This window comes from Sminthopsis crassicaudata, chromosome 6, assembly GCF_048593235.1.
Source record: "Sminthopsis crassicaudata isolate SCR6 chromosome 6, ASM4859323v1, whole genome shotgun sequence".
NCBI lineage: Eukaryota > Metazoa > Chordata > Mammalia > Dasyuromorphia > Dasyuridae > Sminthopsis > Sminthopsis crassicaudata.
This window is the reverse complement of record NC_133622.1, coordinates 91,621,555-91,640,713: the sequence shown is the minus strand read 5'-3', so window position 1 is coordinate 91,640,713 and position 19,159 is coordinate 91,621,555. Positions and strand designations below refer to the sequence as shown.

At 33.7% G+C, this 19,159-nt stretch overlaps 1 protein-coding gene across 1 annotated transcript in view; it reads left to right on the top strand.

The window, feature by feature from the left end:
* HPGD (15-hydroxyprostaglandin dehydrogenase) overlaps nucleotides 1–19,159 on the top strand; it is a 49,234-nt gene that overhangs the window by 24,434 nt on the left and 5,641 nt on the right. Inside the window, exon 5 of the mRNA XM_074272920.1 lies at nucleotides 18,252–18,328. Within this exon, the coding sequence (XP_074129021.1) occupies nucleotides 18,252–18,328 (77 nt within the window). The remainder of the gene's footprint in view (nucleotides 1–18,251; nucleotides 18,329–19,159) is intronic.

The window sequence follows — 19,159 nt, the reverse complement described above, 5'->3', positions numbered from 1 at the left end:
AGACTTATCTAACTTTTGCAGAATTTTGTTTACTTCCTTAACTTCTTTCTTTATTTTTTTGGTTAAATGTATTCAGTTCTGAGAAGTGAAAGTTGAGGTCCCCCATTAGTATAGCTCTATTGTCTCCTCCCTCTTCTATTATCCCTTTTATTTTTTGCTTCCTTATAGAGTAAGATAGATATCTATATCCAATTGAGTATATTATTCTCTTTGAACCTATTTTGACTAGAGCAAAATTTGAACTTTACCTACCTACTAACTTTCCGCCCTCCACTTCATTATTTTCCTGTCCATTATAATAATTTTTTTCTTTTATTCCTGCCTTCTTTCAGTGCAATTTTTTTACCCCCTTATTTGTTTTCTGGGGTATCATCCCATCAAAGTTTACTTATATTTACACCCTCTGTCTACATATATTCCTTTTAATTGCTCTTAAAGTAATAAAGTTCTTAAGAGTTCTAAATATATTTTGCCATATATAATATAAATAGTTTAATCTTACTGAATTTTTTATTTTCTATTTCTTTTTTCTTTTTTTTCTCCTTTTTTATGTTTCCCTTGAGTTTTGTATTTGGAGGTCAGGGCTTTTAATTAGAATAATTGAAAATCCTTTATTTTGTTAAATATCCATTTTTTTCTCCCAAAAGATTGGATTCAATTTTGTTGCATATGTGATTCTTGGTAGTAGTCCTAACTCCTTTACATTCTAGTATATCATATTCCAAGGCTTTTAGTTCTTTAATTTGGAAGCTGTAAAAATCTGTGCAATCCTAACTGGTACTCCATGAGACTTAAATTGTTTCTTTTTGGCTACTTGCAATACTTTCTGCTTGATTTGTAAGCTTAAGAATTTGACTGTGATGTTCCTGGGAGCTTTTATTTGGGGATCTCTTTCAGGAATTGATCATTGGTTTCTTTCAACTTCTATTTTGCCCCCTGTTCTAACATCAGGGCAGTTTTCTTTGATAATTTCTTAAAAGATGTTATGTAGATTTTTTTTTGGATCGTGGCTTACAGGTAGTCCAGTCATTCTTATATTCTCTCTCCTGGATCTATTTCCTAAGTCAGTTGTTTTTACAATGAGAAATTTCACATTTTTTTCAACTTTTTGGATTTTGTTGTCTTGACATCTCATAGATTCATTAGTTTCTATTTGTTGCTTTCTAATTTTTAAAGAATTTTTTTTTCAGTGAGTTTTTGAAATTCCTTTTCCACTTGGTCAACTCTAATTTTTAGGGAGTTATTTTCCTCAGTAAAAATTTGCATATCTTTTCCCATGGTATTGCCTCTTCATGATTCTCTTGCATTACTCTCATTAATTTTCTCCAAAATTTCTTCTACTTCTCTAATTTAATTTTTAAAATTCTTTTTGAAGTTTTTCCAAGAATTCTTTTGGGCCTGAAACCAGATTACATTTATCTTTGAGGCTTCACATGTAACCATTTTGACAACATTGTCTCCTTCTAATTTTATGCCTCTATCCTTCCTATCACAATAGTAACTTTCTATAGTCCAGCCCTTTAAAAAAAAAAATATATATATATATATATATATATATATATATATATATATATGTATATATATATATACATATATATATATATGTATGTATATATAGCTCATTTTTCTTGCCTTCTTGCATTTTTTTTTAAAGAGTTTATCTGTGATCCTATACTGTCCCAACCTTTTTGTGCTGGGGCTCAGAATCTTACTGCTGGCTTTCACTGGGCTTCAGGGCTTAGCTGCTTGCTTTCTCTGAAGGACAGGCTTCCTTTCTGGCTTGTATTGGTAGGGTAAGACGACCTCCCTTTTGGCCTCCCCTGAGCATGGGGTTTGGCTGCTGGCCTGCTCTAGGGTTGAGGCCTTGCTGTTGGGTTGCTATGGCTTTCGGTATAGCCCTAAAGGAGGGATTTTGTTGTGGTCTGCCCCTGGGATGGAGCTGTCACTGGTTTTTGTGGAAATAGGGTCTCTCTGCAAGCAGACCCCAGAGACAGGATCTCTCTATTAGCCAGTTCTAAGGTGGGGCTTCACTATTAGTCAGTATTGGAGTCAAGGCCTGGCTGATGGCATGTGCTACTGTTGGGATCCCTGGAGCCTCTGCTGGGAGGCATCTGGGGGCCAAGCTGCTCTTGGGCTTTCTCTCCTCTGACACCAGTGAAATAGACTTCCTACCCAGTTGTAAGCTGCTTCCACACTCCTAGATCAATTCTGAGGCAGTTTTCTATTTGTTTGGAGGAGAATTTAGGAGGGTCTCAGAGGTTTACTTTCTCATTTCATTATTTTGACATGAGAAATCCCAATCATTTCCTTCTTAGGTCATTAAAAGGAGACTAGATTTTTATCTATCTGACCCCAAAGGAAAGATCATTCATGGCCTTGGAACCAAACAATTCCTCTTACCTTCTTTGAAAAGTCATTAACTTCCTTCAGGACTGAATTTCCTCATTTATAAAACAAAGGGTTAACTTATTATCAGTAGTTCTCAAAGGATATGATGCAGTACATTAATGTGCCACAAATTTCAAAAGGTGTGCTGGGAAATTTGCATGTCATATTTTTGGAAATTTAAAAATTATAAATGATTTTTGATTAATAAAACTTTTACCCAGCATATATAGTATGGAAAGAATTGTACTCACAAAATCAGTAAATCTTTTCTATTACACATAACCCTAACCTTAAACATATCAGACCCTGAATTCTACAGAGAGCTCCACAAAATGGTTATTTTTCCCAAGGGGAAGGAGTACATCAAAAATCTTCCAAATCTCCTCTAGCATTAATTAAAAACAGTCAATGTTTGTAACTCATCCTACCAAAAAAAATTGTGCTGCAAGAAAAAAGTTTCAGAACCAGTGGTCCAGATGGTCTGTAAGCTCTCTTTTAGCTTTAAAGTTAAAAGATTCAATTAATCAAAAATGCGTTCTGGTCTATTACTTTGCCTGCTGTGATAGATGCATCTGGAAGTCAATGAAAATGTATTCTAGTTGCAGAATTAATAGCACAGAGAAATTTGGGTACTGGAAATGTGGGGTTTATTCACAAAACTATATTATATTTTGACAAAGATCTTAGGTGTAAATACTTAGGTCATAAATAAAGCCCAGTATAATAAATGTGCTGAAGCATGGGAATTATTTGGTGTTTTTTACCTGTAGTCAAATATCAAGATAAGCATTTACAAATAAGAATGAGGAAGCTAAGCTATTCACAATTGTTTCTTTACCAAGGAGTCATTTAGTCATAGATGTGTGTGCATATGTATGTATACATACATATGTACATGGGATTTTAAAGAATGTCATATATGATATGTGACAATATGGTATTAATATTATTGCCATATTGTAGTATTATCAACATATAAATGATTTTCTGTCTCAATATATTTATATCTATATAATTCAAAGATATGTAGCTATTACTTATGTACACTTACAAATATTTATTCACATATATCTGAATATATCTTCACATCTATATATTCTACATATATAAATACATATATGTGTATATGTATGAAAAATATATCTGTGTAATATATATTATAAATACTTCTCTTGAGCAATATAAATTCCAATACTTTATTAAATTAGCCTTCATTAGTTGCCATGATCAAAACCAATCAATCACCAATCATTCCCTAATCTTTTGATGATGGTGATAATTTTTCATATTTGGTTCAACTAGACTCCAAATAATTAGACACTGCCAGAGAATATGTTCCACTGCCCTTGAGAATCTATGAACTCCAAGCCACCTTCAAACCACAGAGTAAATTTACTGAAGATACTACTCATATACATGCCTATGTATCTATGTATGTATGTATATATATATATGTACATATACATGTACATATATATATATATATACACAGACACACATATAAATGTTTTGTTATTGTTCAATCATTTCAATCATATCTGACTCTTCATGGGTTTTCTTGACAAAGATACTAGAGAGGTTTGTCATTTCCTTCTCTAGCCCATTTTACAAATGAGGAAACTAAGACAAAAGGGGTTGCGTGACTTATGTAGGGTTGCACAACTAATAAAAGTCTGAGATCAGATTTGAATTTGGGAAAAGGAATCTTACTGACTCCAGACCCATAACTTTATCCACTATACTACTTAGCTGCCCTCTCATATATTTTTACGTGTAACTTTATATGTACATAGGTATGTATGTATTATACACACACACATGTGGTACAATGCAAAAATATCATAATGACTTTAGTTAAGAAGATACTAGATAAACATGAGTTTAATTATGTGGATCTGTGTGTATGTGCTTCTGTGTGTACACATATGCTACAGGAGAGAAGGCACAGGAGAGGCTCTAGGTTAAAATTCTGCCTTTCCCATGACTAGTGCATGATCTTGAACAAATAATCATTTTAGTCTCCAGTCTCTTATTTGCAAAATGAGAGAATTAAGACTGTATTACATTTTCTGCCTCTAAGTCAATGGATGTTTTTGTCTGTTTATGTTTATAACAATTCCTAAATAATAAAGCATTTTCTCCCTTACCAATCTTTTCCTATCAACATCAATATAATAATAGTGGATAATGTGAATATATATATGTATATATACATATATTTTTTTAAACTGCACCCCTGATTTGTTCAGCATGATGAGTCCCCTCTTGAAATGCAGATCTTCATGTTTCTACAGCTTATAGTGTTGACAATTGCCTGGAGCAATGAGAGTGCTGGTGATATCAGTCATAGAACTGGTACGTGACAGAGAAGATGGCACTCAACTCAGGTTATTCTGCCTCCAAAGCCAAACCATTATCACCATGAGAGCTATTGAATAATAAAGTTCTCTTCTTCTATCCTAAAGATTCAATGTTTGAAAAGCATCTGGGGAATGAGCTTTCACAAATAATGCACATCATTTGAAATTTGATATTCATTTCTATATTGTGTTGTTTCCTTTTAAGGTGGTTTTTGTGTGTGTGTGTGTGTGTGTGTGTGTGTGTGTGTGTGTGTGTGTGTGTGTGATTTGATAAAATGTTAGTTTTCCATTAAATATGAGTCACAAAGCAGATCCCAATAAAACTGCAAAGTAGTCTAGGTTTGTCATTGTCCTCTATTTCCTATTTGGGGAGCCCTCATTTCCATCCCACATGATATCTTTGTTCACAATATTTTGGCTTCTGTGGAGATCTTGGTACTTCATACCCCATGATTGCCTCCTCCAATTGATCTCCCTCCTTGCCACACTCTCGTGAAATTCAGCAATCCTGTGTCTTATTTCCTTAGGATCAGGTTCTCACTGACAACTAGTGACAGCTCCCTGGTCTAATGGATAAATCTGAGAGTGAAATAATAGGAGAAAGCTAAGTAGTTATCTCTGGTCTCCAAACTGTCCTTGACTATATCTTCTCTCTTACATACATTATAGCAATAGCTTTCTGAATGTACTCTTATGTTTTCCCTCATACCCCGATAGTAATTTCAGTCTGTGAAGACTGAAAGGAATATTCCATAAAAGGAAAGATTATAGACTTTATAATACAGAGCCAAGGGATCTTGATGTACCCTTTAAATCACAATTTGTATATAGCAATCTACTCTCCCTCTGCTAGGGTATAATGTGAATTGAAAAGAGCTCTTTAGAGATTTTAGGTTTATGCACATGTTCAGTGCTGCTCTTCTTTCCCTCCCCCATCTTTTCTCATGTAACCTCAATTTTTTCCTCTTCATTTGATTGTCATGGAACATTTATGGTTGTCTTCAATTCTGCCAGAGTCTATCTTAATTAATCCTTGTACATAGCAGAGTCCTTTAGTGTCCTAGTTAATAGGTTAGTTTAGACAGCTGGGTTGGGCTGGTAGATTAATGAGTAATAGTCAGTGACGTAGGGAGAGTACAGAATGCAATTAAGGAGCTTAACCAACAGGGGTTGAGTAGTTGGTTACTCAGCATGCTGAGGGAAGGGTGTGCTCAAGTCTGGAGACCTGGAAATCATACTGATAATTTGCCAGACAGAAAAACTTTCATACAGACTTCTTGTCAACAATAAATGATACCTAACCATTCATTCAGGTCATGTAGTTTTTGGTTCTGTGATGGAGGCCCAGTGGAATAAGAACATAGAAGCCTGAACTTGGAGGCAAGAAGATTTGGGCTTATATATCACCTGTGAAAGTGAGTAGCTATATGACAAGAAAGGAAGGACAGATGGAAGGAATGAAGGAAGAAAGGAAAGGAAGGAGAGAGAGAAGGAGGAAGAGAAGGGAAGGGAGGGAGAAAGGAAAGGAGGGTAGGAAGGAATAAGGAAGGGAGGGAGAGAGAAAATAAGTGAGGAAAGGAAGGGAGGAAATAAGTGAGGAAAGGAAGGGAGAAAGGAAAGAAGGATAGGAAAGGAAGAAAATAAAGGAAAGGAAGAAGAAAATAAATACTTATCAGGCACTTACTGTGTTCCTGACACTGTGCTAGGTGCTTTATAAATATTTTCTTATTTGATCCTCGCCACAACCCTGGAAGATAAGTGCTATTATTATCCTCATTTTACAGTTGAGGAAACTGAGACAGGCAGAGGTTAAGTACCATACAAAGGTTAAAAGCCCAGGATCATAAGAGTTAGGGAGTGTTTGAACTCAGGTCTTCCTGACACTAGCCCATGCTCATTTTCCAGGACACCATTGACCTTTATATCAGCAAACTGTTTAGCCAGTTAAATTCTAAGTATCCCTCATCAATAACATGAAGATAATATTTGTATTACCAACTCCACAAGATTGCTGTGGAGCTCAAATGAGGTCATGTACATAAAGTGCCTTGCCAACTTTCAATCAGTTACTATCATAAAGAAAAAAAAAAACTGGTTTGGGTTATGTGGGGATCATTTTTACCTTAGGGAGACATTACCTATTGCTTACTATTGATAGAAAGACAATTGTTGGGGGGAAAATCTCCTTTTGAAATGTTCCCTAATTTTAAGAATTTTAAGAAATTTAATTCAAGATGAATTTATCAGCCAAACTGTTACATTCCAGGTAGTGTTAGGTGTTAGGGACAAACCACCAAAAACCAAATTGTGTTGCCTTAAATACATGATATAGTTAAAATCATTTCAATGAAGGAAGGCACTAGCAACTAAGGGGTGGAATGGTGGAATCAGAAAAAGCCTCATGTAGCAGGTAGCACGTGAAATTAGCTTAGAAGAAGGTCTTTGATGAGACTTCAAGGAAAGGAGAAGGGAGTGCTAAGCAGACTGGGGAAAAGCCTATACAAGTCATGAGAGAGGAAATAGAAAATCAGAGAAAATGGACTGGTTTGACTGAAACACACTGGATTAAGAAGAGGAATGCGCAAAAAATCTGGAAAAGGAGCCTGGATCCAGACTATGGAGGGCTTTAAAAGTCAGAGTATTTTATACTGAAGGCATTGGGAGCCATTCAAGCTTACTGAGGGCTGCTAGATAGTCCCATAGTACATAGAGCCTACAGTCAGGAAAACATCTTTCTGTGTTCAGATCTGGCCTCAAATACTTACTAGCTAAATGACCCTAGGCAAGTCCCTTACCCCTGTTTGCCTCAGTTTCCTCTTCTATAAAATGAATTGGAAAGGGAAATGTCAAACCACTTAAGTATCTTTGTCAGTAAAACCCAAAAAGGGCCAGGAAGAGTCAGACACGACTGAAGAATGACAAAACAACAGCAGTTTATCTGTGTTTTAGGAATGTTATAATTATTATAGTACAATATTATAATATGAATATGTAACATTATATAGTAGCTATGAAATGGATTTATTGGAGTGGTGAGGTACTCCAGTTGGAAAGCAAGTATGATGAGATCCAGTGAGTTATGTGCTGAAGCTTATTTATTTGCAGATGTTCAGTTTGTAGAAAATGTAGATGTTGAATGTCACATATCTGTGTGTGTTTAACTATATGAAGAATTCCTAACATAACAATCATTCCTACTTAGGCAAACCAATAAATTGAATTCAATAGTTAGAGTATATGCAAATTGTAAGATGTGGTGGAAAAGGGATAGTCCATAGGACAGCTATTGGACTTGGAAGATCTGAGTTCAAATCCTGATATTCACCTGAGTAAGTCCCTTACCCACTCTTAGCTTCCAGTTTCCTTATTTGTAAAATGAGGGAAATAACAGCACCCATCTCCTTGGTGAAGATCAAATGAGTTAACATAGATAAACTTCTTTGCAAATTTTAAAGCATTCTATAAGTTATTATTAATGATGCTTCTGAGCTAAAATAATCCTCATGGAATCAAAATAAAATGCTCCTATTGGGGGAAATAGAGGCTTTGTGTATTTTATTTTTTGACTGAACAAAATATTTATATTTGTGACTTGTAATCCTTGAGAGCATAGAAAATGAAAAGGACTTAAAATGCAGAATCTAGAAAGGAGATTAAAGTCATGAAAAGCAATAAAGGAAAATGGACCATTTCATCTTAATGCTTATTACATATTCTGCTTTACAGAATTCAGGATTTGGGGGGGGTTAACTCTTTTCATTAATTATTATATGAAATTCTATGGTACTAAATTTATACTGATAGCATGAAAATTAGGTTTGGGTTTTATTTTTTAATACTTCTAAAGATTCTCCTTCTCTGTTAAATATGAGAATGGGGAGTAGATTTGTGATTTCATTGGTACAGAGATCTAACCATTCCCTCCACTAAAGCCCTGCAACACCATTTCTGCAGTTTCTAGATTTCAGGTACAATGCTGAAAGTTGCCTACAACAGAGAGATTCTATGACTTACCAAAGATCATGTAGCTATTATAGGATAGAAGTAGGACTTGAATCCAGATCTTCTCTATTCTCACACTAAAGAGAGAAGGCACATTTTCAGAAACATTTAAAAAAAAACCTAGACCTAATTTTCATACTAACTAATTTCATACATACTAATTCATAAAATTAGTAACATACCATTTCACATTAATACAAGCTTAAAAACTTAAGCTAAAAATAAAAGTTCAATATTTAGTAGAAAATCAGTCCAAAGATGAAATTACCCATTTTCCAGTATTACTTTTAATCTCAACCACTTGATAACCAACTTTCTGTTAAAGAGCTTGCAAAATTAGTTATACTAGGACTCAGAGGACAAACAGATACACAGTATATCACTGGACTTAGATTAAAAGCACTGTCAACTCAGGTATAAAATGGAATCTGTAGTATTACAAAGTAACCAAATGATGATGATGATAGCGATGGTGATGATGATGATCAACTAACATTTATACAGCTCTTTAGGGTTTGTAAAAAGCTTTATAAATAGAATATCATTTGATCCTCAGAACAGCCCTGAGATATAGATCCTATTATTATCTTTATTATACAAATGAAGAAAGGAAGACAATCAGGTGACCAATGTGTTTTAACTAATAAGTATCTGAAACAGAATTTAAACTTTTAACTACTTATCCCTCTCACTGTTAGGTATATTGAAATATAGTTTTTAAAAAACTGAACCCTAGCTTTAAGAATTTAAAATCTGAAAACTATAAAAAAAAAAAAACCTTTATTTTAAACATTTTATATAGAACATCGTTTGGACTTTTGAATCAGCATCCTTTTGAGTATAATAATTATCTAATTTTTTAATTTGACAATTCTTTACTACATCAAAAGACTGATGGTCTTTTTATTGATATGATACTGCCTTCACTAAAGTATATTGCCATCCCCAACATACTTTAATAAACAGAATGCTAACTATTGTGGTTATGATATTCTTTACCTACTTTTGGTCAAGAGCCTCCTGGAACTTGCCTCAGCTGGTTCTTCAGATAAACTATAAAACACTGAGCTCCACTTGAAATCTTTCAAACCTTGGAAGATCTGCAAAAGTTGTGTTCCTGCTGGCATGGCCTTTAAGGACCCATAATAATAACCTCTGGGAACTTCACAGAGTAGCATTTTACTTACTAAACGACTCCTTTAACAGATTTTAATCTTGTTAAAAAAATAAAAAAAAAAACCCTCAAAACTAAAAACACTTAGAATAATGCTGCTGTTGTTACACTGGATTGTGTTGGTTTAACAACCAAATCTTTCCATCTAGACTTTACTGGGAGTTTTGCCTATGTAAAGATTACAGGACCAGACCTGTAAATTCATCTCAGAAATGAATTTGGATTTTCTAAAACCTATGCAATTTTGTTAATTCCTGTAAAAATGGGGAGATTATCTTAGCTTATTATTGAAAGTAAAAAGCTTTACCAAAAAGGGATGATAAAAAAGTCCCACAGGATATTCCTGATAGCATATTCTGTTTTAAAAAGTGGCATTGTGCTTTATATTATTAGCACTCCTTTTATTTGTTCAGTACAAGTAAAAGATTTTGAAGTTTAAATCATATCAAGAAGCATTTTGGTATCATATTCTCAGAACTGTGCTAGATGCCAGGCTGTGGTACTATATCTAATGGTGCTGAGTTTCTTGTGTTTCCTCTTTTAACTTTGCATCAAATGTTCAAAGGGCTAGATAGTAATGGTTGTTATCAGTTAGGACAATAAATTCAAAACCTTTTTAATCTACTAAAAAATAAAAGGAGAAAAACAAATCAACAAGTATTTGTTGAAGTGAAATATCCCCAGCCTTGTAGTTACCCCAAAAACAAGATTCCCCCATCTCTCGGCTCTGGACATTTTCTCTGATTGTCCTCATGCATGGAATATTCTTACTCTATCCCTTTGCTCTACGCACTGCCCTGCTAGCAGTTCATATGGAGTAATCAATATAATGATGGATTTTTTTAAAGTTCATGAATTCCAGATTAAGAACCCTTGAATTAATATCAGAAAACACTAAAATAACTTTTTATTTTTGCCTTTTTGCATAAAACATCCTTTGAGTGTAAATGATGGCCTATTTGGGTTTTGTAACTTGATAACCTTACCACAGTGCTTTGCAAATCTTGATTGCTTGATAAATTGTTATTCCAGTTTCTGGTAAAAGATCTCAGATGTAATGGAAATCAGTATTTTCCAAAGGAGGACATTCCACTTTGAGATAATGCTAAGTATTAAGAAATATTACCTGCAATTTTATCCTCATCTTATCTCTTTACAACTTTTGCCCATTGCTAATAGACCTGTTCTTTGTGGCCAGGCAGAATTAAGACAATATCAGGGCCCTTCAGATATTTGAAAAGTACTGTCCTGACTCCATTGAATTTCTTCCAGGCAAGCATCTTAGTTTCTTCAGTTATATAGCATATAGCATAGACTCTAGACTTTCACCATTCTCATCTTCCTTTTGGACACTCCCCGCATTGTCCTTCCTGAAATGTGGCTCCAGAGCTCTAGCCATGGTTTTTGACCAAGGCAGAATACACTCATTAAAATTATCTCAGCAGCTGTTCTCTTCTTAATATGGTTCCAGATCACATTAATTCCTTTAGCTACCATATTATAGTTGCTTCATACAATCTACTAAAATACCATGTTTAGCCATAAATCCATCTTGTTAAAGAATTGAATTAAAATATGTTATAATGAAAAGAATCATGGAAATATAATATAGAGTTGAGTATGATTCATGACTCTGCCAGGCACTTGGGAAATATTTTAGTTCTTCTAAAAATAAAGGGGAATAGGGGTTTACTTTGATTCAAGTGTGCCACTACTGGGTCTGTATCCCAAAGAGATCATAAAAGAGGAAAAAGAACCCACATGCACACCACTTTGTGGTGTCAAAAGAATTGGAAAATGAGTGGATGTTCATCAATTGGAGAATGGCTGAATAAGTTATAGTATTTGAAAGTAATCAAAAAAAAAGAAAGTAATGAAATATCATTATTTTATACAAAGTAATGAACAGGCTGATTTTAGAAAAGCCTGAAAAGATTTACATGAAATGATGTTGTGAAGAGAGCAGAACCAGGAAAAAATGTACAAGCAACAACAAGATTGTGTGATGATCAACTATAGTGGACTTAGCTCTTCTTAGCAATTTAGTGATCTAAGACAATTCCAATAAGCTTTGGATGGAAAATGCTATACACAGGCAGAAAGAGAACCATGAAGACTGAATGTGGATCAAAGCACACTACTTTCACCTTTCTTTTTCTTCTGTTTTTTTTCTCATAGCTTTTACCTTTTGTCCTGCTTTTTCTCTCTTCTCTCATGGAAATATGAAAAAAATGAATGTACGTGTATAGTCAAAAAAATTTAAATCACACCTCTCCCTCTCCTTCAAAATAAAAAATTAAGGGGGTTGGACAAAATGATCTTCAAGATAAAGTCCCTTCCAGCTCTGTCTCAGATTCTCTGGATTATGACCTTCTATACACTTACACCTCATCATATTTAGAATAAATAAAATCCTCCACTAATTAAAAAAGTTTCTTAAGAAACCAGGGATGCCTTTAAATTATATCATAGAAAGAAAAGAGTTTGTCTCTAGCCTCTTGAGAAAGCCAACAAAGCTTGTTTTGGAATACTTTATTTCACTCACTACTTACTTCAATATTGAATGAGGTGAGTTCAGAAGTTCAGCCTTATGACATTAGAAATTAATTCCAAATCACTCTTTGAAAGGCATTTCTGCTGGTCTTTAGATTACTTTCTTTTTCAGTTGGGAGAACATTCTGATTTACTGTATATTTTGTGGCTGTGTCAACTAGTTTATTTCTGTATAAACTCGTCTTTGCATTTTTTGGGTTAATGGCAGTTCCCAGACCTGAAGAGATTGCTTCAGAAAAGATGGATAAAGCCACTGGATTAAACAGAAATCCTCTGCTTTTTGATTCTGAGGCTGCACTGAATAAATATTAGTTAACCCACTGAACAGAGTAGTAGTGTTAGAAACACTAGAAATGGGTTCAAATACTGACTTTAATAGATACTATTTAGATGATATTGGGGCAAATTATTTTATATTTCTGAAACTCAGGTTCTTCTAAAAAACAAAGAGATTGGATATGATGATCTAAAGTATCCTTCCACCTTCCACTTCTAGAGTTTTGACTTCGGAGTATTACTTTGTGAGTTTGGGTTTTTGTTACCATCATATCAAAGAGACTAGATGAAGTTTCTGGATGTGGTTTCTAAAAAGCATACATCCATTATTAGAAAGTTGTTTTTACACTATTTTATCAAGACAAGTTGGAATAATCTTCCTTTAAAAAAAGTTTGATCTCTTAAGAAACCTACTAGTTCTAAAAAAAATCCTATAAGCCTCAAACTTCTGTTACATTTTTCTATTTTGTTGAACATTGAGACCAAAGAACAGATGATAAAACTAACACACCTCTCCTCTCAAAACAAAGGTGGGAGACTGTAAGAATGTAATATAACATATACTACTGGGTATTTAAGTCAAAAAACATTTTCAGTTCTTATTGTGTGCTGAACATGGTACAAGTTACTGACTAAGACAAAAACAGTCTCTCTCTCTCTATGTATATATGTATATGTGTATATATATATATATATATATATACACACACACACACATGCACATATGTATGTATATTGTACTCTACCTATAGACCCACACACCTATATAAAGACCTACATGCACACATATATATACATGCATTTACTTATATGTAAACATGCAGCTAACATAATATTAATGTGGCTGACATAGAATGCAGATTTGTCTCTTGATTGAATCTTTAAGTTTGACTTTGTTTAAGATAAATGATCACTAGCTTTACTTTTTTTTAAAAATAAATTCTACTCCTGATCCTTGTTACAGTGTTTCTGTATATCTCTTATTTCTACCTTAATTCTTCTCTACTTAGTAATTCTGCTCCTTAATTTGACTTAAGCTTATCTTAACCTCTCCCTACCCTGGATTTCTCCCTTATCTTCTCCCCCTACTCTTTCCTTCCCTCTTTATATAAATACCTTGTCCCATATCATTAATCTGCACATCCTTCTATATCCTACCTTATCCTATTCCCTCCCTTCTATTTCTTTATAGATTTTGGAGAGTGCCATACCCTTTATGGTACATATATGTAGTGTTCCATATTTAACCTTTCCAATGTGAATAGATTTTCAGAATTCCAAGCCATCTTCTCTGTAATGTCTCTGGATTGGTTCTTCTGCATCTTTCTATTTGTATGACATAATTACTATTTTTATCTTTTTTTTTCTAGACAGTATTGCTTTTTAGAATTGGGTCATATTTAACTCTGCCCCAGTCTCTTTAAGCTACCCAATTATTGATGTCAATCATAAATGTATGGTATACATTTCTTTTTTTTGTTTTTTTCTTTAAATTTATTTTACTTTAAAAACAGAATAAGAAAAAAAAAAGAAAACCAGAAAAGGAAAATGAATAAAAAGAGAATATTGTCATGTGCCCATAGATTCAAATCAGGGAGGATTCAAATTATATAACAACAAATTACCAGATCAAGAAAGCATATGAATACAGAAAACTATATTTATGAATATCTATTTTTTACTTCCTTGTAAATTACTCATTTGTTCTATGCTGTATACCTTATTTACTTTATTCTTTCTCCCCTCTTTAGTCCTCCTACCCCCAAGCAAGCTTTAGTTAAGAAAAGACATATTTATGGATATATATACACATATATACACATATATATGTTTTCTATTCCTGACTCTGCTTAATTCTGTTCCTTAACTTGCCTTACTTAACCTTCCCCCATTCAAGGATCCCTCCCTTGTCTTTCCCATTCACCTATCCCTCCCCCCTTATTTCTTTATAGATTTTGGAGGGTGCTATATCCTTCATGGTATATATGTATTGTTGCCTATTAAACTCATTCCAGATGTGAATAAGTTTTCAAAACTACGAGCCCTCCACTCTCTGATGCCTCTGTGTCTACTCTTCCTCTGTACCTCATTGGTATAACATAATTACTATTTTTTTATCTTAACTCTGCCAATCTTTCTTTTGAGCTAACCTTAAAAATATAGTATATATTTAATTCTGTTCCTTTTACTTGCCTTAAGCTTAATTTAACCTTTCCCCACTCTTGGATCTCTCCCTTATCTTCTCTCTCCATCTTTTCCTTCCATCTTTTCCTTCCCTCTTTATCTACACATCTTGTCCCGTATCATAAATGTATACATCCTTTTATACCCTATCTTATCCTCTTCCCTCTCCGCATTTCTTTATAGATTAGTATGTATTATACTAAAAGTATACTATTATTTCCCACATACAAAAAAATTAAAAATAAACAATTTGTCCATGTTGAGTTCCTTGAAATTGATCTTTTATATGTTTAATTTTCTATTGAGTTCAGGTTTGGTTGATATAAAGTCATGAAAATTTGAAAGTTTGTTGAATGTCCCATTTTTCCCTCATTCAGTATTATGGATAATTTGCTGGATAAGTTATTTTCAGCTATCCTAGTTCTTTTAATTATTGGTGAATATGATTCCAGGACCTGCAGTCTTTTATTGTAGCTGCTAAGACCTGTAAATTCTAATTGCAACTTATTTTATTTTTTGTTTCATTTATTTTTTGTTTTTTGTTTGTTTCTTGCAAAATTTTCTCTTTGATTTAGGGGTTTCAAAATTTGGCAGTAATATTTCTGTGTGTTTTTCACAAAGAATCTTCTTGAGGTGATGATCAGTGGACCTGTTTCTATTTTTACTTTCCCCTCATGTTCTATTACTCCAGAATAATTTTCTATGATTATTTCCTGCATTATTGTGTCAAGATTGGGGTTTTTTTTGGTCACAACTTTCAAGCAGTCCAATTATTCTTCTATTTCATCTTCTTGACCTATTCTTCAGATCTGTTGTTTTTCTTATAAGATGTTTCTACTTTTGTTCTATTTCTCATATTCTTTATACTGTTTTATTTCTTGGTCTCTCATAGCTTCACTGGCTTTCCCTTCCCCAATTCTAATTTTAAAGAATTATTTTCATCTTTGAGACTCTATCTCTCCTTTTCTAGTTGGTTAGCTTTTTTTCTTAATAATCTTGTTTTTCTTGATAGTTTTATTTAGTTTTTCTTCAATGTCTCATTTGATTTTTAAATTAATTTTTTTTTAGTTTTTCTATAAATTCTCTCTGGGAAGGGAGTCATTTTACCTTACTCTTTGGGGTAGAAACTTTTTTTCATTTCAGTGTTTTCCTCAAGATTAACCCTAGTCTTCCTGTTCCCATAATAGGTTTCTATGGTGGGGTACATTTTTCTTTACTGGTTCATTTTTTTAAAATAAGAAGTTTAGTATAAACTCTTTTAATCCTGGCTGGGAGGATGGTGCCTCTGGCTTTACTTCAGTTCTCTCCTCTTATCAGGAACCCAAACCAAGAGCTCCATCTTCCTGCAAGTGCCCATAGCCAGCAGGATTCCTACCCCACTACTTCTGCACTCACCAGGTGCTGGTTCTTTCTCAATGGCACAGCTGGGCCTGGTATTCACAAGGTTATCCCTACTTGGTGTTTCTATGGAGCTGAACTGGAGATATTTGCACTTCATTCAGGTTAATCCTGGCTTGGGATCTTTCTTCAAATCTTTTTGGGTTGTACCTGGAAGATCTCTGTTCTGCCTCAAGTCTTCCTGGTTATTTACCAGTTTGTGCAGATTTCTTCTATTTTTAGGGAAAATTTGGAGAACATGAAATTTAACAACCTACTCCACCAACTTCCCAGAATCCTACCATGGTATACATTTCCATGTACAACATAAAAACAATTTGTTCCTGTTGAATTCCTTGAAATTAATCTTTGACATTAGTTCTCATATGTTAAATTTTCTATTAAGTTCAGATTTGGTTAAGATCAAAGACCTGAAAATCTGTAAGTTTGTTGAATATCCTTTCTTTTCATTCAAAATTAGTTATAATTTTTAACTCCAGCAAATTTGAATTTTTTTTGTTTATTTCTTGGAAATTTTTCTCTTTGACTCGGGGGTGTGAAAATTTGGCAATACTCTTTGAGGTTGTGATGGGCAGTTTTTTTCTATTTCTACATTCCCTTTCTATTTTGTCACTCCAGAAATTATTATTTCTTGCATTATTGTGTCAGGGTTCTTTTTTTGACCACAGTTTTCAGGTAGTCCAATTATTCTTATATTTTCTTTTCTTTTCACCAGATCTGTTCCTTTTCTTATGTTTCACATTGATATTCTTCTATAAAACTCTTATCTCCTTTTCCAATTGGTTAACTTCTTTTTCATCATCTAGTTTTTTTCTTAGATGTATGAAAGACTTCTTGCAGAAAATAGAATAGTAGTTGAGATTTAAAGAAAACCAGAGAAGAAACTAGGAAGAAATGAGGAGAAGGAACATTCTAGAAATGGGGGGGATAGCCACAGTTTCCCTAAGGGGACTGGTCTTAGCTTCCTACTAATGGTGATAGGCAGAGCTGATGAGGGGAAAAGGGCAATTAATATTTTCATTTTGTAAATGAAGCAGCTTGTATCTCATCTTTCACTGTATCTCTTCGGTATTCAGTTACATCTGTAGTATGCCCCAGGTCCTGGTCAGTAGAATGTGTGTATTTGAGTGAGGGGGAGAAACATAAGATAACATAGTTAGAGGAAGCTAGGAGGGTCCCAACTCTGCCCCCCAAAATAGGGCTTCCCTCTTCTCTGTTTTTCTTTGTTAGATGTGAAATTTTAATGAGGGTATGGAGTTGAAACTGTTGAAAGACATAATGTTGACAAATGTACAACATATATGGTTGGTAATGAGAACCAGATCCAAACTAGGTTTTTGTTTGAGGAGTTAGTGCTGAAGCTCTCCTTGGCTCTGCTCTCTAGAATTAATACTCAAGCATTTCTTAAAAAGAGGATGGAGAGGAAGATGTGCAGAATAATAAATTAATACTTTGGTTTTAGTTCATAAAATGATTCATGGGGTTTCTTACATAGGAATTTCCTACATGAACTCTACTCTATTTGAAGATCATCTTAAACTTTCCTGGCTTAGAGGTACAGAGTAATAATAATTTTCTTCATCACCATAATAGGGTAAACATTATTATTTTATTATCCTCATTTTGTCAGTGAAGAAGCTAGAGTCTCGCCCTTTACTAAGTCTCTTGAACATTTAATTAGACCTATAGGCTACTCAGGACCCTCACCATTACAATGTGTGTATTTGTGTATTTGGGTGAGGGAGAGCTATCCAAATTATTAATCTAAGTGCATAATTTTTCTTATTTAAAAGATTTACCAAAAAGAAAAAAAAATTCTCTTAGCTATAGTTTGTACAGATTGGTTGGACTCAATCATTGTCTAGTAAAACTTTGTTTATTTAATTTTTTCTTCCTTGTCTTTTCTTTTTTTAAAGGACTTATGCCTGCTGAACACCAGCCTGTATACTGTGCTTCCAAGCATGGAATAATTGGATTTACACGATCTGCTGCTGTGAGTAAATATACTGCTGCCCCCAAATATTACCACTACTTAATATAGGGATTTATTTCTCTCTCTCCTTCTCTTTCTATCTTCCTTTCTGAATTTTAATAAAGTTACATGAGAAAAATGGTAGCTAAATGGCATAATAGACAAACCACTGGCCTTGAGTTGGGAAGAGGAGAGTTTGAATTCTGTCTCAGACACTTATTAGGTATGTGACCCCAACCCTGAACAAGTCCCTAATATTGTGAATTTCTTTTCATTTTTCTCATCTGTTGCAAATTCAGGTTGGTAATAGTAGCTAGGATAAAGAAATTGGAATTTTTGAAATCAACTAAGTTTTGCTTTGTTTTCTGCTATTTGTTAATTATTTTTATCTTCAGACTAATTCTACCAAATATATTTCTTTTCTGCTTTATGCCTTATTTATAAACCAATGTCTCTTTAATTACAATTAATAGAATGACTTAATATTTTTTGACATTTATCCTTGAGTTGTTTAATATTTGCCACCACATGCTGTGTGCCAAATAATCTGCTTTGAAAATTATCAATTTATAATTTACATAACTGAAAAATCCAACATGAAAAAGCGCTACGATATAAGAACTTTTTAAAAATGACATTTTATCTGAAAAGCTCAAAGCTAGCACCATCAATATATTTTGCAAATGATATAGAATGATTGCATTAAAACAAACAAGATTAGACTATGGCATTAAAAAAGCAGCCACTAATGTTTCATCTTTGGATACTCAACATGTTGCCCTTCCTATGGGAAATTGATGCTGTTGCCCTGCCATCAATAGGACATGTGATTTGAATTATTTTTCCATTGTG